Source organism: Hemibagrus wyckioides, linkage group LG14 (genome assembly GCF_019097595.1).
Source record: "Hemibagrus wyckioides isolate EC202008001 linkage group LG14, SWU_Hwy_1.0, whole genome shotgun sequence".
Lineage (NCBI taxonomy): Eukaryota > Metazoa > Chordata > Actinopteri > Siluriformes > Bagridae > Hemibagrus > Hemibagrus wyckioides.
Genome location: NC_080723.1, coordinates 20,665,487 through 20,687,013, shown reverse-complemented (window position 1 = coordinate 20,687,013; position 21,527 = coordinate 20,665,487). Strand labels below are relative to the sequence as shown.

The 21,527-nt window shown below is 39.3% G+C and overlaps 1 protein-coding gene across 2 annotated transcripts in view; it reads right to left on the bottom strand.

Moving 5' to 3' along the window:
- LOC131364798 (F-actin-uncapping protein LRRC16A) overlaps positions 1–20,746 on the bottom strand; it is a 37,326-nt gene extending 16,580 nt beyond the window's left edge. Inside the window, exons 1-15 of one of the 2 annotated variants that reach the window (XM_058408164.1) lie at positions 20,340–20,746; positions 16,168–16,265; positions 8,243–8,293; positions 5,181–5,240; positions 3,949–4,070; positions 3,669–3,766; positions 3,521–3,591; positions 3,337–3,410; positions 3,061–3,136; positions 2,847–2,935; positions 1,878–1,972; positions 986–1,072; positions 773–876; positions 491–568; positions 6–82 (exon numbers count right to left, since the gene is read on the bottom strand). In XM_058408164.1, the coding sequence (XP_058264147.1) occupies positions 6–82; positions 491–568; positions 773–876; positions 986–1,072; positions 1,878–1,972; positions 2,847–2,935; positions 3,061–3,136; positions 3,337–3,410; positions 3,521–3,591; positions 3,669–3,766; positions 3,949–4,070; positions 5,181–5,240; positions 8,243–8,293; positions 16,168–16,265; positions 20,340–20,376 (1,217 nt within the window). In that variant the 5' untranslated portion in view covers positions 20,377–20,746. The remainder of the gene's footprint in view (positions 1–5; positions 83–490; positions 569–772; positions 877–985; positions 1,073–1,877; positions 1,973–2,846; positions 2,936–3,060; positions 3,137–3,336; positions 3,411–3,520; positions 3,592–3,668; positions 3,767–3,948; positions 4,071–5,180; positions 5,241–8,242; positions 8,294–16,167; positions 16,266–20,339) is intronic. The other variant, XM_058408165.1, reaches the window with a different exon arrangement.
- Positions 20,747–21,527: the final 781 nt, after the last annotated feature.

The following is a 21,527-nucleotide window of genomic DNA, read 5'->3' as shown; positions in this document are numbered from 1 at the left end:
CTTACTTAATATTCAAGACACTCTTGGACATGTTGAGGACAGAAAGATGCTTCGGAGAACCTCGGAGTAAAGACGAGCAGACCTGCAGAGCACAGACAGGAGGAATGGGCCATTTTTAATATAGTCATGAGTTTCATGTAGCAGTTTCAAGTCCATATAGAGACACTTGGCTTCTCTTTCGTTAAGTGGCTAGTGGTCAATGTGAAACATTTTTACATAAGAATACTTCAATTTGGAGCAAGTTTGACCATGCTGACCAGTGCAGGAGATCAATGAGATTTAACGGTTCACTGTTGGTCCAGTCATCTCTTTTTTGTTTGTGTTTTTCTCTTTTTGTACAAAAATATTTTTTCAGCAATAAGAACATGTACAGTAATGTCTTCTTGGTGCATCTCAGAGAGTGGCATAAATGGCTGATCTACTGTTTTACTGAGGAAGTGTGTGTCAGGTGTCTGTAAAGGTGTGTAAAAGTGCTGTGATCACCACTGACCAGGTCCAGAGCGCAGTCACAGTTGGACAGGTCCAGAGTGTGCAGGCTGTTCGGCTGACTCAGGAAGTTACACAGGTTCTAGGGAGACACACACGCACAAATCTGTGGCTTTTAAAACCTCAGTGTGTATATGTATATGTATGAGTTTTTGTGTGTGTGTATGTGCATACATGTGTTAATATGTGTGTGTGTGTATGTAAGTGTGTTTGTCAGTGTGTGTGAGCGTGTTATTGTGTGTGTATAAGTGTGTTTATAAATGTGTGTGTGTGTGTGTGTGCATACGGTCAGGTCGTCTCCCCTCAGCGTGTTTCCAGACAGGTCAAGGTGTGTGAGTGTGTTAAAGAAGGACGAGTTGGAACACAGAGACTGAGCCAGAATGTTCACACCTAAAACACACACACACACACACACAATTAACATGAACCAATGATGTCACTGTCAAAATAAGAGTATAAATTTGAACAACTGTGAGTGTGTGTGTGTGTGTGTGCACACCTTTAGCTGAGAGGGAGTTTTTTGAGAGGTTTAGATGTTTCAGCCCAGATGAAATTTTTCCCAGTGGAGAACTCAGAGATGCGACACCTAAAACACAAATTCATCATCATCATCATTAAAAATAACAATAATAATAAAAATAAAATCTTTATCATTGTTAGCACCGTCATCATTAGCATTTGTCATTGTCATTATCATCACGATCGTCATCACCATCATTGTCATTGTTAGTATAATCACTACTTTCATCTTCACCAGTATCACCAACATCACCATCTTCACCATCATCATCATCCTCATCACCACCATCACCATCTACATCATCACCATCATCATCATCACCACCATCATCATTACCATCATTATTTTCATCACCACCATCATCAGGATTATTTTCATCATCACCATCATCATCACTATCTTCATCACCATCATTATGATTATTTTCATCATCATCAGTATCTTCATCACCATCGTCATCAGTATCTCCATCACCATCATCATTATCTTCATCACCATCATTATGATTATTTTCATCATCATCATCATGATTACTTTCATCATCATTATTTTCATCATCATCCTCATCATTATCATCATCTTCATTATCTACATCACCATCACCATCATCATTATCTACATCACCACCATCTTCATGATTAATTTCATCATGATCATCATCTTCATCACCACCATAATCATTATCATCACCATCTTCATCATCATCAACTGGAAAAACCTGGATAATTTACGTCTAACTAGAATGTTTACAATCCTAATATTAATGATGTGTAAAAGTGATGTATTTATATTAATATATTAATAAAAATAAAAATAACAAATAATATATTTTAAATATATATATAAAAAGTATATGTTGTGAGTGTGACACCTTTGTCTTCCACGGAGTTGTTGGCCAGGTTGAGTGTGTGTAGAGCCGAGTGTGGGTTCTGGCTCAGAGCGCTGGCCAACTTCTGTGCAAAATCACTATAAAAATAAACAAACAAACAAATAAATGAATACTGTATATCTGAAGTACACATGCTGAATATATATATATAATATATATATATTAAAAAAGCCAAACTTACTGGATATTTCTAAATAGAAAATTAATATAGAACATATTATATAATTAGATAAAATATATTAACATTAAGCTCGTTAAACCTTTCTGTCTGATTTTAAATTAAATTTTTTTAAAAAAAATACAGCACATACTTGAGAAATGCAAACACAAGAACACTGAATATGAGTAAAATGAGTAAAAGTTTATATCTTAAATATATGAATTGTTTTTAATAGAGTGTACGGAATCAGCAAGAAATTTACATTTTTGTTTTTTTATTTACAGTAAATCTCAGCTCAGCTCACTTCCACAGTAAAAACTGCAATAAACATCATGGAAAAAAGAAAAACAAATCTTTTCGGTCTATATTTAAATACACTTTACACAGAAAAGAGCTTCCAAAATGTATTTCTACTTTAAAATTTTTTTTAAATAGCAAGTATCAGGAAATTGCGCAATCCTTTTAAATTGCATAACTATACTGAAATAAATACTACACTATATTAACTATACTGAACTTCAACAACAATAAATTCTGGGAGTTTTTAATAATTATGAAGCTGCAGGTCTGGTTATGGGACTGTGCAATAACTGCAGGTTATTGTGAAATAATAGAATTGTGCAGCAATAATGGGAGTGTGTAACAATTATAAGGTTGTGCAAGAGCTGTGGAGTGTAACATTACCAGGGATGTGCAATCACCACAGGGCTAAGCAATAGCGTCTTATCATATTTATTTTTATGGACATGGATGTGTGTGTGTGTGTATGTGTGTGTGTTTTGTTTGCTTACGCTTTGAGTCCTGTGTTTTCTAGAGCCAGCTCTTCTAATCTGCTAGAACGAGCTACAACTCTCAAGATCTGATCACATAAATCTGTAGACTGAAAACACACACACACATACACATACACACACACACAAAGTACAAAGTACAAAGTGCCAATTAGCGGAAAGAAGGAACAAATTTCGAGAAGGCAGACAGTGAGGACAGTGAGATGAGACGCACCAGTTTATAATCCTTGAGTGAGAGTTTAGTGAACCACTGGTTGTACTCCAGAACTGCCACGATGGCCAGCAGGTCCCTGACCGTGACACAAGAACAAAACACATCTTAAAAACACACAACCTTCATCGTCATCATCATCATCATCACCATTATAAACATCTTCTTCTTTATCATTACCACATTCATTACCACCCTACCTCTGAATGTTGCCTATATGCCACATCATAGGAATACATCATACACACACACACACACACACACACACACTTCTGGTACCTGGTCTCCAGGTGAATAAAGTCCTGTAGGTTGAGCTCTTGTGTGTCCTGGGTGAGGTAGATAGTGTCCACATCCTGGACACAGAGACAGGGATGAAAACCCGAAAAAGAAGGAAAAGAAAGAGGGAGAGGGAGAGAGAGAAAAGGAGAGAGAGAGAGAGAGAGAGAGAGGAAAATGTACATACCCACTGCACCTCTGCTCTGTAAGGCAGCCCCATTTGATCACACACACACCAGTACATACGAGAGAAAGCACCTGAGAGAGAGAGAGATTAGAATGTGTATATGTCAGTGTTTGTGTGTGTGTATGTGTGTGTGTGCGCGTGCATGTACCACAGGGTCCAGTATCGGTGGGAGGATTGTTTTCCCAGAGTGCCTGTAGACTGGTCGTCCTCTCAGCGGGCTTCAGTGATAATTTCTTCATGACCCTCCTAACACACACACACACACACGCACAAACATACATGGAGGAGTTAAGGCATATGAAGACAAGAGAGAGAGAGAGAGAGAGACCAACAGAGAGACAGATGGAGAAAGACAGAGTGACAGGAATACAGACAGGCAAGCAGGCAGACAGACAGTGAGAGACAGACAGACAGACAGGTGTACGTACAGTGGGTTGAGTCCGGGGCAGTGCTCCTGTATGCTGATTCCTATCTGAGCGATGACTTCATCAACCTCTTCGTTAGAGCTTAGCTTTACACACAGCTGTCCTTTATCATAGTCCACCACCAGCTACACACACACACACACACACATCAATATGCACAGCTAGTTGTACATCTACTGATTTCTCCTATTGGAGAACAAATGTGTATATAAAGCTAGTAATATATCAGTTGTAATATTGAGTTGACATTTATCTGGTCCCCATAAGGCACCTTTTTTACTTACAACACAATGCAGCTTTTATTATAAAACAAAAAGAGGCAAAAAGGAGGCGAGGGTACGAAGGTGAGGGGTTAAGTATACTGTAGGGCAGTCTGTCTAACTGTCTGCTGCCTCAGGACTGATTCTTTGGTCCCGGGGAATAGGGTCTTTGTCAATAGACACTATGGATATTCTTCTAAATTGTTACATGAAACACATTTACTGAGATGTCAGGTGTATTGTGGTATCTTTTTCTATCAATTTCTTAAAAGCAAATCCAAGCTCTGATTGACAGCAGCTGATTTGCACACATTCTTTAAAATAATTAATATTTATTATTATTATTATTATTAGCATCAAAATATGTTATATTCATATACATTTACAATTTATAATTTTTTAATATATTATTAAATTTATAGGTTTACAAATATTTTACAGATTTTTACATTATTAGATTTAGAATTATTTTTTAATTTAATTTTAAAGTGTATTTAATACAAATTGATACAAATAACTTATCAATGCTTTCAATAGTTTATTTACACAGCTCTGTTTTGTTTATGTCATAGAAATGTCTTTAAGTTTCATTAAATGACATTTTGTCATATTGCTAAGCACTAGGTTAAATATCATTTGTAAGTCTGGTGTCTTTAACAGTAGCTGAAGTGCTGAATAAACTCAAATAAACGTTGGAACTTTTCCAAACGATAGAGAATTCGATGCTGTCTTTCTGTATTTGTTACTGGACTTTTCACTCGCACATATCTGACACGTGACAGCAGAAAATAAGTCAGTTTTTCATTTTCCGACTCATTTTCCAAGCTGAAAGTGACTCGAAAGCCAGACCTGCTGTGTGTTTTTGATCTCGGCTGGCCCATGTCTGTGTTGCACAGCAGCTGTCTGTTAGATTATATGCGAGTGTGGGCTGGAGATCATACGGACTGAAGTTGAAACAGATGAAGAGAAACACACCTGGCCTGTTCTGCTGCTGCCCACCACTTGAATGTCGAAGAAATTGAAGCTTTGTTCTACCTGGGAAAAGAAACAAAGCAGAAAGTTAGATTAGAATTAGGGTGAAGGTGTTTTGTGATAACAAGATCTCAAGACATCTGGAAAACAGAAACAAAACAAAACAAAAAAAACCCTGAGCGCAACAATTTTTCACAAAGGGTCTGGGAACCCGTGAGTGGGAACACCTTCTGTTGGAAAGTTTGAATGAAGACAGAACGATTTTGCCATTAAAACAGTCTAATGAAACAAATTACAGACTTGCCTACGAGACTTAATAAAAGGTTAATGAATCTTTACTTCCCCCTTGCACCCAAAGTGGCATGTATTAATCAAAAGAGCATACGCACCCATCTTGAACAGCCTGGAAGAGACTACTAAACACTTCAATGCTGTAGAGTTATCCTTAATGGTGAAAGGTACATATCAGTGACTTCACTACACCTGGAAGAGTGAGCTAGGCAAACCTGGCAAGATCTGCAAGATGAACAGAAATGACCCAGCACTGCTGAGCAAATCTGCCTTGCATGAACTCACCATCACAAACACATTGCTAAGGATGGTGAACCAGAACAAAAGAAGCTGGATGTACCCCAGATCTGGACCATGACACATGTTCAACTACGTCATAATTAGCCACCCTGAAATCCTAATTACTGGGGCCATAAGGGAAGCAGAGTGCTTGTTCAGACCACAGCCTCATCTGCACCACATCAAAGGTACATATTGCTCAGCATCACTGGAAACATCCCAAGCCCAATCTATACAGCCTTAACCATGCCAAATTACAGCAGCAGCCACCCTAACCATGCCAAATTACAGCATTTCTAAAACAGCAACTTATCCAGAGCAACTTACATTTTATCTCATTTTATACAACTGATCAACTGCAGCTTGGTGGACCTTCAGTCCCCCACCTTCAGAAATTCCATCACACATTCCTGACTAGCAAAACAATAAACTGTCTGCTGGACAGTTAGTGACACTGTCCAGCACACTGGACTATATTGATATGGACAGAGACAGTAGCAAGACATGGACCAACTATGACTAGTTGACGAAATCAAATGAGGACCTATTTGTTAAAAAGAACCTTTCTTAGAACTTTGAATCATCTTCAAAAAACTAGGCTACACACTCAAGTTTAGCACCCTCATCCAGCTGTTCCATAATGGCATGACAGGCGGGGTCTTCTCTGAGGGAAAGCCACCTGAGAAATTCAGCATCTCCAACAGCATATAGCAAGGATGCATCCTCACCATGGTTCTCTTCAACCTGTCCTCCAAACAAGTGATCCTGTGTGCTGTCAAGGACCTAGACCTTAATATCCACATGATATGCCATCTGAATGGGTTTACTGTCAACAAGGTCTCCAAGTGATCTAAAATCTATTTTGGAATGACAGAAGTCTTTCTCCAGCCTGCAGGAAAAAGCAGCCCTGAATCACCACTAAAGAATTTTTGGAGGGGTTTAAATACCTGGCCTGGGATAGATCCCTTGACAAACAGATCTCAGCAGGGATCCAAAAGCCATACATCTGTAGATTCAGCAGCTCCAATGGCATAAATCAATGGTGCATCCTCACTATGATTCTTTTCAACCTATTCTCCAAACAAATGCTCCGGCATGCTGTCAAGGACCTGACCTACTATCAGGATGGGTTGCACAGCCGAAAACAAGATGCTTTGGAGGCCCATATTTGAAGCACTGTTTGCTATTGACTGTACCCTCACTGGGAGGACCACCAACATACTATTGACACCAAGGTCTTAGAGGGGGCATCAAAACACACTGACAGGCAGAAGTCCTCCTCCGGCCTGAAGGAAAGAGCAGGCCATGGATGGATCCCTTCACAAACAGATCCAAAAAGCCAGCATCCAGAAATTCAGTATCCAACAAGGTAAAGCAAGTGACCTCACCATGGTTCTCTTCAAACTGTATTCCAAAAGTGCTTCTCCCCTGACAAACAGATCACAGCAGGGATCCAGAAAGCTAGCCAGGTGCTTGGACAAGGGACACAGCACAAAGACATCCCACTCTAGAGAAAGATGAACGTTCATAATGCTCCAGACCTCCTCTAATTTAAATATAGCTGTGAAACATGGACTGAGGTATACCAAGCAGCTGGAACAGTTCCACCTCTGTTCTCTTCAGTCAGTCATGAGGATCCAGTGGCAGGACAGATTCTTTAACAGAACCAGCTCTGTGAGCATCAGCGTGAGGATCCTTTAGGTCTAGCTCCAATGGACTGGCCATGTAACCCACATAAACAAGTCCAGAATCCCTCTGATACATGGTGAGATTGTGCAAGGGGTTTTAAATAGGCAGAGCTCCAGGACTTCCTGTTGCACCCTGACCAGACATGTAGCAAACTACATCCTAACACAATACATGTGGTGTTTAATGCAAAAAGCTCAATAAATGTAAGAATCAACATGTGTGTGTGTGTGTGTGTGTGTGTGTGTGTGCGTGCATATTATTATATCTCGATTGTGACCAAATGCCTCTGCAAGGAAAGAAAGGTCCGCATAGTAAAATGTGTGTGTGTGTGTTTGTGTGTGCACGTGCATGTGTCAGTCTATGTCAGTCTATCCAGCTGTTTAAACCTGGCATTGGTTCTTTTCCCGCTGCAGGTTCATGGGAAAATTCTCTGAGCCAGCTACACACACACACACACACACACACTTTGCTAATGCTTATACTTAGACACTTAGACTAGTAGACCTTTCCTTTTCCAACTGTATCTGCTTTAAACATCATCTGGGCATTCGTTATTAGTGAGAAATGTACTAAAATAGAGCTCATGTATGACTAACACACACTGTCTCTCTCTCTCTCTCTCTCTCTTTCTCTCTCTCTCTCTTTCTCTCTCTCTCACACACACACGCACTTTAAAAATAGCTGACAAAAAAGCATAAGGAAAAAAAATGAGTGTGTGAGAGAGGGCAGGAGAGAAATAAAATGGGAGGTAAACAGGATAAAGCATGTCTCGGAATTCAAACACACACACACACACATGCACTCACCCTAGCAGGAACTCGAGCTGACAGCAGAAATGCCCGATGTGGAGCCAGAGCCTGGTAAGACAGGGAGAAATGGATAATAATCAGTCATTATATTATATACTGTGATATTCCACAAACAACAGATACAATATTAAACACTTACACAACAAGGACGAGCTGCTATGGGAAAATAAGCCATGAAGCGGTGAAGTGATGAAGCATAAGTGGTTTAACGTTACAGCATGTCCCAAAAATGTTTTATTACTCTCTCTTATACCTCAGCCACAACTGCACTTATTTCTTTTGACAATTTCCCCCAAAATGTGATGACTTTTACAAACCACTGCCACTGGAGACTTCTTACAGATCTCCCTTCAGATACGTCATACGGTAAAATCGACTCCCTGTTTAAGTTGTTACTATAGAAACTACTGTCTGAGCTGATGTTATAGAAAATTCATCAACATCTTCTGACCAATCAGAATCAAGAATTCAGCAGTGCTGTGGAATAAGTAAGGAAAACATCCACATTTTAAGGCATGGCATTGAGGCACAGACACAGTTCATGGAAAATTTGACTGAAAGGATAAAAATAACGGTTAGATTTTGTTAGTTTTTTTTCCAAACGGGTCGTTAGATCTAGGATCGTAGGAGCTAAATCATACACAGAGATGAAGTAGGGCGATAAGGTCATGTTCATCTGAATTATTATAAATAGGTATTAGAGAAAGAGAGAGAGAGAAAGGGAGAAGACAGAGAAAGAAACAGAGGGATGGAGTGAAGGAGAAGGGAGAGAGGGGGAAAGAGAGATGCAAAGAGATAGAGAAAGAGGAGACAGAGGGAGAGAGCAAGAAGGGGATAGAGAGCGAGAGAGAGAGACAGAGAGAGAGAGAGAGAGAGAGAAAGAGGAAACAGAGGGAGAGAGGGAGAAGGGGATAGAGAGGGGGTAGAAAGAGGGAAAAAGGGGGATAGAGAGTGAGAGAAAGGGAGATGGATAGAGAGAGGAAGAGAGAGAGAGGGATAGAGAGGAGAGAGAGAGAGAGAGAGAGAGAGAGAGAGAGAAGGAGCAAGAGGAATAAAGAGAGAGAGAAAGAGAGGAGTGAGAGACAGGGAAAGCGAAAGAGAGACAGATTGTGTATGTGAATTGTCTGCATCTGTGCTGCATCTCTGCTATTAACACAAACAAGCTTTGAATGAATCCCCTTCTGAGCCTGGTTCCTCTCAAGGTTTCTTCCTCATATCATCTCGGAGAGTTTTTCCTTGCCACCGTCACCTCAGGCTTCTCATAAGGGATAAAATTAAATAGGGGTAAAATAGTTTAATAATTTAATTTAATCATTTATTTTTATTTATTTATTTATTTATTTATTTATTTATTTATTTATTTATTTATTTATTTATTTATTTTTGTCTCCTTTCTCTGTTGCTGTTCTTTTGTAAAGCTGCTTTGAGACAATGTCTATTGTAAAAGGCGCTATACAAATAAACTGAATTGAATTGAATTGAATGTCTTCGCTGCTCAGTCATTTTTTTTGTATTAACCTCATCCTTCCTCATCCTTCTTGTCTTGAGTTCAGCCAGTGTTCTGTTTAGTTTCTCATTTCTCAGTTATCACTTCCAGTTCATCAAATGACAACTGTATAAAGTTCCACTCACTTCCCAACTCATGCATTTAGCTAAATAAGTTCATTAAGACATGTTTACGATCCCTTTCTCACTCTGCTTGCAACTATATCTGTCTGTTACCATGGATACAACAGGTTACAGGCGGCACAGTCATTTACAACGGCAACTACCTGTGCATTCATCCGTCAGGTCTGAACACACACCTTCCAGCCTATCAGAATCGAGTATTCAGACAGACCGTGATATGAATAACTATAACTAATCACAGAATGTCTGACTCACCACTCACCTCATCAAGTGCCATATCGTAACTTGCTAGACTTCTATCTTAAGACTAAGTGGGGAAAGATGGTTGAGCTAACTGATAGCTATTAGCATTGTGTATGTTGCCATGGTAACAAGTCCATAGAGATGAACAGCTGAGTTGTAAAATCCTTCAAGAGTACTTTAAGGGGTTTTATTCGTCCAGTTTCTTTATGCATTCTTAGCTCTGTACTGTTACAGTAAATAAAATATACATTATATGTCATTATCATAATTATTACTATTACTATTATTATTATAATTATTATAATTATTATTATAGCGTAATAAAGAGGCAGGCCATGATCATGGTGAACTGAGGACGCGGCATGCAGCAAGATATAACCAATCCTCATGCGGCTCAGCGTAATAACAACATTAATAATGAGCAGCAGGTTAAAAAACAAACCGCCGTGAGGTTATTTAAGCATCTTGTTGGCCGGCTCTGTGGAAACTTCTTCTCAGAGTGTGAAAATAAAAAAGTTCAGAGATGCTTCAGCTGGTTGAACACACAGACACACCTCATATCAAATTATGATCTTTACGACACTGACTCGCCCTTGTGTTCGTGTTCAATATTGAATGTTGTCTTTGTCATGTCTCACTCCACAGGGGTGGTTAATATGAAAGCTCATATGAAAGTAGACACTCAGGATTTTAAGAATTTGTCGAGGTTTAAGTATTTCTGTTCTTCCCTAGCCTACTAGGGGTGAAATATTCATAGAAAGGTTCCAAAAAAAACCCCCCAAAAACATTCACACAGAAATGTTTGTATCTTCAAAGTAAATGTTGATCTCAAATCCATTTCTGCTCTCTGAGATGCCCCATGTTCATAAGCAGCTAAAATGTGATCTTCAACCAGTAAAATTCTGTGTGAGATTATCCAACTGAGGGAAAAACACACGTCTAAAACACACTGAAATCCAACATGACTCATTTTATATCAGACTAACCGCCAGAACATCATTTACTTGCTTATACTGAACTGAGTCGATTTCCATTCCACTGGCAGACCGAAACACCAGTGCACTGGGATAAGGGTTAAGTTAGGAAATGAAATCTGCAAATGTTGACCGTTCAAACTAGCTGCGTGTTTATAGTTGATATGTATTTTAAGTGCAGAAATGAACAAAGAAAAATAACCACAACAGAAAACTAAAGAAAGCTTAACCAGATATGTATCAGCCATGTTTGAGATGAGATGCCCCAGTCGCTTGTTCTTCTACAAAGCAGCTCTTCAGCCAGTAAAATTCTGTGTAAGGTTATCCAACAGAGGGAAAAAGACACACTGAAAGGGTCCTGACTCGTTTTATATCAGACTCACAGTCAGAAAATCCTTCATTTATTTAAAGTGAATGAAAAGTCTCTTTCCATCCCTTCGCCAGTGTACTGCTAAAAAGAGTGACTCTAAGAAGCACGCACTTTCATTTTACTTCATAAACAGTGCTGCTCTAAAGTTTGTGAACAGTGTTTTATTCTTTCTGCATCAGTTTGACTTGAAATGAGATCGGATCTTCGTCTAAGCCCTAAAACTTGATTAATGTTGGATAATTTTGCTCAATGAATTTGATTTAATCAGGTTATTTCTATCTAGGTTTTGAGGGTCACTATATAAAGCAAGCAAATCTTTATTCCTGTAACATGCTCAAGAGTCACTGACACTTTCAGAAACAGTAACAGTTTTGTTATTACGTGGTCATAAATCTGCATGTTGCTGCACGTGTGCTGTGAGTACAGGCCAGAAGCAGACTGTGTGACACGGGGAAAGATGGTGGGAGGGAGAGAGAGAGAGAGAGAGAGAGAGAGAGAGAGAGAGAGAGAGACAGACAGACAGACCGACAAAGAGACAGAGAGCGAGAGAGAGAGAGAGAGAGAGAGAGAGACAGACAGTCAGACAGACAGACAGACAGACACAGAGAGGGAGAGATGGGGAGAGTGAGACAATGAGACAGAAAGATGGTGTGACAATAAAAAAGAATCAATGAAACAGACACAGAGTGAGACCGTGAGAAATTAAGACAGGCAAAGAGGGACGCACAGAGAGTGTGACAGAGAGAGTGAGTGAGAGAGAGAGAGAGAGAGACTCAAGTTACAGTACTGAGATTTCCTGAATACTAATCACACTCCTCTTAGAACTTCCTTTCTTCTGTGTGTGTGTGTGTCTCATTCTCTCTAAGATTGTCTCTCTCTCTCTCTCTCTCTCAGACTATGTGTGTGTGTGTTTTTGTGTGAGCCTCTCTCTTTCTCTCAGACACTGTGAGTGTGTGTTTCTATCTCTCTTAGACTATATGTGCACATGTGTGTGTGTGTGTCTTTCTCTCTAAGAGAGTGTGTGTGTGTGTGCATGCATGTGTAAATAATAGCTGCCAGCAGGGTCAGTCCCTCACAGCTCCTCACAGTGACGCAGAGTCCAAAGGTGTAGTTAGGGGTATAAGGTGCACCTCACACCACACCTCTACAGGTGTGAGTTTCAGCTCCTTACAGGATTATTGTAGGTCCTGTTCCACTGGGCGGGGCTGCAGTGTGGGAGTTAGTGTCCTGACTGTGCTGCAGAATTGCATTAGAGCTGCTGGATGTAGTGCAATGTGTGTGTGTGTGTGTGTGAGCGCACTTGAGACAAGACAGTGCTCGAGTTTCAGTGTCCCACAACATTCCACTCACATTTCCATCCTGATCCTGTTTGAGTGTTCGGAGAGAAATGTTTAGTCTCAATCAAACAAAGCACACACATTAGCGTACACACACACACACACACACACAATGTAGCCATTCTACTTCTCTCCAATAATGAATAACACGCACACCAACAACTGTTTCCCAACACTAACAGCCGTAGAGGAAGTGATCACGGCTGCTGTCGGGCATCTCTTACTGAATCCTGTGCAAAGGCTTGGAATGCAGAGGGAGACAGTGTGTGTGTGTGAGAGTGTGTGTGTGTGTGTGTGTGAGTTTCATTCTGCATACCTTGAAGCATGTTGCTTGCGTCAGGTCAGGACATGAAAAGCAGCGAGCTCAGGGGTACAGAAAACACGCAGATTCCTTAAAAACACTCAAACTGTGTGCGATTTTATTCATATCTAATAACTCCAATGACACAATGGTGTCACACCAACACACAACTGACCACTGAGACACAGCAATTCTCTTTCTTTTTCTATTAAGACTTTAGAGCTACATCATTAAAAATGATTAATAATATTAATAACATTAGTGATTATAATGTGGGCGGTTTTTAAATCCCAGAGCTGAACCTATTTCTGAGCCTTTAACGTTGTTCTTTTAAGTAAAGCTGATAGTCATGCAAAACCCACAAGACCATGTGAGGAACCTGAAAAAAAACCCCAAAACTGTGATCTTGCATTTTTAGCACAGATTCATAACATAGCCTCGGGCACAGAAATCCGATTACAGCAGCGTGTAACCACACCCTCTGGTCTCACACACACACACACACACACGCACACACACACATACACACACACACACACACACACATACACACACACACACACAATGAAGAGGGTGTGTTTCTGAGCACCTGTCAGCTCCATGAGCTTTGAACTGATGTCACTGAGGCATGACTCTACTACAGTTACTGAGATTACAACACTGCTGGAGCTGATTACGACCAGAGCAACGGCTCATGCTTTCCTTTAGCATCTGGCTCACACACCACCATCCAGAGACTCTAATGAACTCCTTACAGCCACAGCTCCTTACAGGACACAGCCACAGCTCAATCGCGATTAAACCACATCTCAGGCAAGTTCACCACTAGAACTTACTAGAACTTGGATCTCTTTTAGCTCAGAAATAAAACGCTGGATAGAAAGTAATAGATAATGGATGGATGGACGGACGGACGGACAGATGGATTAATTTGGGTTATTTTTGTCCCACAAGCTGTCCATGTCATAACTGTCTCTCTGGATATAAACACCATCATCCTCCTTTAATGAGACCACACTGTTGATTATTTTCCTATAACTGCATTTTATTATTTTTGCATCTTTGTTTCAGTGTTTTATCAGAATGCACTATGTATTACTCTCCAACATCATCTCTTGCATCTGATCTGATTGGATATCAACATATAAATGTCATAGAAAATACACTAATAGGTGCTAAATATGCCTGTAACCCCACCTCTGTGGCGAACCTTAACCTTCATAACCTTCTTTATATTTGTACAAATGGACACGAATTTGCAAATGGGACAGTAATACTCATCCTGCATCATCCTGCTAGAGCGTTTCCTTGTTGCTTACTTACTAGCCAATCACAGTGCAGGACTTGTTTTAGATAAGGTATATCAGTGGGGGAAATTTTTAAATAACTCTCCTTATCAGAAATCAGAGTAGTTGAGGCTTGACTGTGGAATGCAGTGCAGTTTGTGTGATATATATACTAAGAGTGAGTGGAACAGAGACAATTTTACAGTACATGTTTATGAATATAACCAAAATGCTTAACCCTGAGTCATCTATTTCTATAAAAGAATTATCTAGCATCTAAAACTTGCACTTAAGCCAATCTTCAGGTTCTTATTTCACCTATTATTAAGGGGCCAAGCACCAAGATGCATGTAATCACCTTGCTGAAATTGTATTTTATTATTATTATTATTATTATTATTAATAATAATAATATACTTTGGCATGAGAATCTGTAGACTAGACCTTTACATGAATTTTGTAGAGGGATAGAATTCTACACAGCAATTTTTGTCCACACACTTCAAGCACTAACACCAACAATAGGTCAATTTTTTTCAGAAGTGAACAAGAACACCGTAAACAGATACCATAATGTCCATTTCCTCCACTACTTCTACTACATTTGTCTTCCGTGTGAATTCTCTAGGGGCACTATAATTCAGAATTCAGTTGAACTGCTTATAACTTTTGAACAATTTATCATCGCATTCTTCTTTAAGTGGAATATGCAGAATGTTCCGGCTGTAAATAAATGTGTGATTTGCTGAAACAGGAAGTCGGCCATATTTACTTGGATTGAAAATTCCTTTTTTGTTTCTTGCCCAAAGATTTGGTACAATCATTTGGATCACAGCGTGACAGCAGAGGGTGGGGTTGATTGGGGGCTTGGGGTCTGTGGGTGTGGTCAAACACGATCGCTTGAATGGGGGACGGAGTCAGGAGAATGAGTGGTAATGGTGAGGCTGCACCTGTGAGGGACGCTCTTAATGAGTACTCTCTTTTTCAGTGAGCGGCACTGAGGAGATAAAGAAGAGCCGCAAAGGAGAGATGAAAAATACGGGGTGTGTGTGTGTGTGTGTGTGTGTGTTTTTAGTAAACAAAGCTGAAAAGCAAGTTTCCTGTTCCATTATTCCCCTGGTAACACAGGATGTGTCACAGACAGCATTGAGATCATTTAGATTTAAAGGACAATTCGTCTATAACACCAAATTTGGCACATACTGATTGTTCAGAACATTGACCTGATATTAACAAATAAGCTTCAAGTTCATTTGCAACCGAAAACGTAAGGCAAGTGCAACAAGCTATCAGTAACAGCTTGAAGTTCTGCCTTCAAACTGCAGCTTGGGGCAAAATCACTGACAGTGGAAATGGCTCTGTTACACTGTCGAAAGTGCTTGGACCCCTGAATCGTTGCTTGCAGAGACTGTATGTTGTTGTTGTTCTTTCGGCTGCTCCCTGTTTGGGGTTGCCACAGCAGATCATTTGGTCCGCATGTTTCAATTTGGCACAGGTTTTATGCCGGATGTCCTTCCTGACGCAACCCTCCCATTTAATCCAGGCTTGGGACCGGCACTGAGATTTAACTCTTCAGTGGCTGGGTCAGCTCCCTGCCCGGGAAACGAACCACGGGATCCTACCGCTGGACCATCAGGAGGCTACTTGCAGAGACTGTATATATCTTAATTTATTATTGATTATACATGATTGTGTCAGTTAATATTATACAGTTTGTCAGTAATAATGGTGTAATAATTTCCCATGGGAATAAAATCACACTTCTGCACACATTTCACTCACCAGGATTCGGGTGTCCTGTTTGTCACCTTTGCCCTCCAGGTGCACCTTCTTTCTCAGGCTCAGTTTGAGCTGTCGGCCCACGGCATCCTGCACGCTCTCTACAAAAACACCCGAGACAGAGAGACAGAAAGACTTTATTCACCATGTGCTCCAGTCTCCTGTATATTCACGGTCGATCCCGCAGAGTGGCTTCGAATACAAATTTCACACCACGAGATTACACGAAGTCAAGGTCTGACTCGACTCCATTTCTGCAGGCTGTGGGTTTATGACCTTTCGTCTAACTCTTTCACTTCCTGAAGGTCTCGCCTTTCATTTGTCTCGTCTCTTTCTGTCTTTGACTCTGCACTAAAGTCAGATGGGAAATGGGTTGGTGACATCATCGCTGGAATTTTACTCTGGATTTCTGGATCACGTGAAAATATTTTCCAAAGAAAGAAAGAGTGTGTGTGTGTGTGTGTGTGTGTGTGTAGGGGTAGGTGTTATAATGTCACAGAGACACTATGAAAGGGAGGCAGATAAACACAGCGAGTGAGGTCATCTTGAAAGAAAGACAAAAAAAACTGGAGTATATATCCAAAATATAAATTTATTTTATTGTCTTTTGATAAAGATATTTTGATAAAGATAAAAGGTTGAAATTTGCTTCAAAGGCAAACAGTGATAAGTAAATCAAGCCCAAGTAAAAGAAATTAATATCCAATGATAATATTTTTTTACCACTTTTTTTTCTGGTCACTATATACACTCACTGCCCACTTTAATAGAAACACCTGAACATCACCTGGTCTTTTAACTCTTACTCACCAGTTTGGTTCATATCTACTTGAAGGTAGATATAGCTGTGGTAGATAGGAATGTGCATACTGAAATGCTTTTATGGTCATCCTGATTGTAAATGGTGTTTGACTGTCAGCCTCAAATTATGGAGTATACAAATAAAAAACATAAGAATTTAATTGTAAAGCACTTTTTATGCAAATAAAGCTAAAACTTGAAACTTGTGCCATTTTGTACTGTTAATGACTTCATGACTGGTGGAGCAGATCGCTGTGTATTCTAGCTATACTGTCAGTGATGTTATTTATACTTAGGAAGCTGATAAGACCGACATAATAAGTGAGATGTGATAAGCAGTTGATGTTTAGGACAATGTGAGGGGGGGGGGCAGAGAGGGAAAGAGAGGGACAGCGAGGGGGGGGTGCAGAGAGAGAGAGGGGGGGGAGAGAGAGAGAGAGAGAGAGAGAGGGGGAGAGAGAGAGAGAGAGAGAGTGAGAGAGAGAGCGAGAGGGACAGAGAGAGAGAGAGAGAGAGAGAGAGAGAGAGAGAGGTTATAACAAATCCCAATAGTGAGTAATCAGAAAGGAAGTGAAAGAGGAAGAAAAAAAGGGGGAGAGGTTATTAGAGGTTGCTATCAGACCTGAGTTCAGTAATAAGAACTCTAACAAAAGCAGCACTGAAACTTCACTGCAGTGTGAATGCACTGATACTGTAACGTACAGTACACACCGAGGGCAGTGTGTCAAAACACTAACACTCATGCAGGCAAAACAGTGTATATAACACGTGTGTATTCTGTCTGAACAGGGAGGATCTACAGCATGTATATGTTTGCCTGTACAGCTGATAAAGAACTTTTGTCTGAAATATCCTACTTCTCCACAGTACCATGATGAAGACTTTCTGAGATGGTTGCCCTTCCGGCAGGTTCTCCTATCTCTGAAGCTTTGCTTAACTGACCATAGGGTGGTTGGTCACTTTCCTAGAGAGAAAGATTTAACTCTAGGAAGAGTCCTGGTTGTTCCAGACTTTTTCCATTCACAATTATGGATTGATGAACACTTTAGAAATGATCTTATACTGTTTCTCTGATCTATGATCGTGGAGGTCTATTGTGAGTTTCTTGGATTTCCTGGCTTGCTTTTAATCATGACACACACACACACACACACACAAACAAACAAAGGCGTGTGCCTTCCTAAATCATGGTAAATCAACTGAATTTGCCCCAGGTGAACTCCAGTCAAGTTTTAGAGACAAAGCAAATCCTCCATTTTGAGTGCCTTTAAATTAGAGATTTCATTTTTCAAAAATTCTAAAAAACTTGAATCTTCGCTCAGAGTTGGTCATATTGTGTGTGTGGTTGGGGGTTGGGGTATGGGGGGTTTGAAAGGATTTGGGGAATCAATTCCTACCTCCTCCATGTGTGTGTGGAGTTTGCATGCTCTCCCAGGTCTTGGGGGTTTCCTCCAGATATTCCGGTTTTCTCTCCAGTCCAACCTGCATTGCAGGCTGATTAGCATCTCTAAATTGTCTGCAGTGTGTGAGAGTGTGCTTGATTGTACCCTGCGATAGACTGGCATCAGGATGTACTCTGCCATGTGTGCCTAGTTTCCTGGGATACAGTCCAGGTTCCCCATCAATTAGTATGATAAGTGGTGTAGAGAAAGGATGTATGGATGGATGGATGCTAACCACTAAGGCACCATAACCCCAAAAGACCAACACCAACACACAATATGACAGAGCAAGAACATTTTTAAAACAAAAATCTCCAGTTAAAGGCACTCAAAATGGAGCTTTTGATCATCTTGAGGTGTCTCCAGAACCTGACTGAAGTCCACCTGGGGCAAATTCAGTTGATTAACCATGATTTAGAAAGGAACACGCCTCTTTGTGTGTGTGTGTGTGTGTGATGATGATTTCCATGGGTGAATAGATATTGTGTGTATATTAACCAAAAGGTTTAATGTAATAAAGTTTAATTTTAAAATAAATCTACATCCCAAAAAAAAGCATACAAAACCTGAAAAGGTCTGAACACTTTCCTAACCTTAAATCTGGATTTCTACAAAACTGTATTTTGAATGTCTTAAGTTTTAAAAAGCTTACAAACCAATAAAATATTTTAGTTCATATTTGATTGACAGGTGACGTGTATTCCTTTAAAATTCTACTGATTCTAACTTATACTATCCACTGATCTTTGTACACTATGTACATTAGAATAATTCATGATACAGTAGTTAATTATCCCCTGCCTTTCACGATCCATAGTATGGTTGACATTCGTATAGAATTTTTCATAAAAAAATTAAAATTCGAAGCACACTAGAAGCTTTCAGCCTGGACTGGGACGTGTTTAGACAGGTTGCTCTGTGCTCTGTGAGTTGAGCAATGATAACAAGCCTGTAATGATTCTTGCACCAGCTAGAACATTATACATTATGTGTGGAATTATAACTACATGTAGAGAAATTCTACAGACATATCCATCAATAAGCAGTGTTTTATTTACTGTATATATGTGTATCATCTGTACAGGATCTTTTAAGACCATGGCTCACAAAATGGGGTCCAGGGACCTCTAGAGGTCTCCGTCACAGTGCTGGAAATCAGGTCCTATTAACTATAAATAACTTTAGGTATCGAAACAAGTATACTACAGGTATACTAGTTAGTTAGTAATTAGAACAGCAGTAATAGTCACTAGATACAGTTAAAGAGGTTCCTGGTTCCTGTTCTACACAGACATGAATACAAAATATACACAAAATAGCTATAAACGCCCATCTAGGCGTATGATTAATGGACAGAAAACAGTATAAGTCTTCCTGTTCTTTTATAATCACAGAGCCTCTGAGAGAATGGCTGAGGAAAACTTGTAAATAATAATAATAATAATAATAATAATAATAATAATAATAATAATAATAATAATAATAGCATTATAAACAACAAACACTATCAGAATTAATAACAACAGCAATAATAGCATTATAAACAAGAACTAAACAACAACAATAATATTATTAATAATAATAAAAGCATTATAAACAACAATACACACTACTTCAGAATTAATAACAACAATAATAGCATTATAAACAGCAACAACAGCAACAATAATAATAGCATAATAAACAACTACTAAACAACAACAACAACAACAATAATAGCATAATAAACAATAACTAATCAACAACAACAATAATCATAATGCCTTTGTTTTGTTGTTTGTTGTTGTTGTTATTAATTACTATTAACTTATTCATATCTAATGAGTCTAATTCCATTCCATTCAGTCTCACCTGTGAGCACAGGTACAAATCGCCATTTTTGTTTGTTTGTTTGTTTATTTATTTATTTATTAGTAATAATAATTGTCTTACCGAGCACTTCCTTTGAGATGTCCTCCTCTGAGACCATCTTCAATCAACAAAAGCCCACAGTCCAGCAACGGGGAAAAAATAAAAAAATAAAAAAGTATAGTCCGAATTGAAACTGAACCGAAATGTGTGTGAAAAGTTCCGGAGCGTGTGTGAACCTGTCCAGGAGTCTAATCTCACTTTACTCCCCCTTAGGTAAATCCTGCACTTCTGTCCTGCTGCTCTGATGAGTCCAGGCTGCTTTTCTCCCACATTTATTTTTATTTTTCTTGTTGTTATAAATTTCTTCCCATGGTAGCCTCCTTTATTTTTCGCAGAGAAAAAATTTCAAAACAAACGCAACTAAAGCGGAGTTTGGACTCCGGAGGGGTGGAGACAAGGTTTTTGGTCCTTTAGGAATGCACTCACACAGCACAAGCCACGCCCACATTCTGCAAGTGGGATCCGATCAAAACACGCCCACGTGTGAAGCGACGCCCCCGGTTCAGCGATTCTGGCTAGAAACAAAGGAAATCGCTATGGAAAGCCAAAAGGTTCGTGCCATGTTGAAATTTAAAGGAGGTTTTATGCTGTTTGTTTTATGGAAACGGTGCAAAGATAATTAGGTGGAAAAACATGACTTGAAGAGTTTAATGCATACTGTTTTGGGATTTATTCAACCTATTTAATAGACATCAAAAAATCAGTATTGGTATGGTAGTTTTATGATAGTTAATTCCTTTCTGTTTATTAATATAAGAATGAAACATAACACAAATCTTTATTTATTTATTTATTTTCTCCCCAAATTAGTCACCTGCTAATTTCCACCCACCAGCAATTCTCCCTTAACCACAGAGTCAGTTTTTCGTAGTCCAAGCCAGGATTGGATTTTTTCTGATTTTTTCAGATGTTGGATTATAAGCACTGTGGGCAACAAAGGTTTATGAATCTTCCACGTTTATTTTCATCAAGATAATCTTTACAAATAAACATGGAACCTAAATACAGTCAGTGAAAAAAAAAAGTTATAGGTTTTAAACAAACTACAGCAGACACAATGACATGACCTCAACATCACCACCACTTCTGACAGCTTTGTCAATATTTATTTTATTTATTTCCTGATAATAATCTTTTATTTATTTATTTCCTGTTAAGGATCCACTGTGCTCGTTTTGTGGCTAAATCTGAATGAATAAAAAGTGTGAA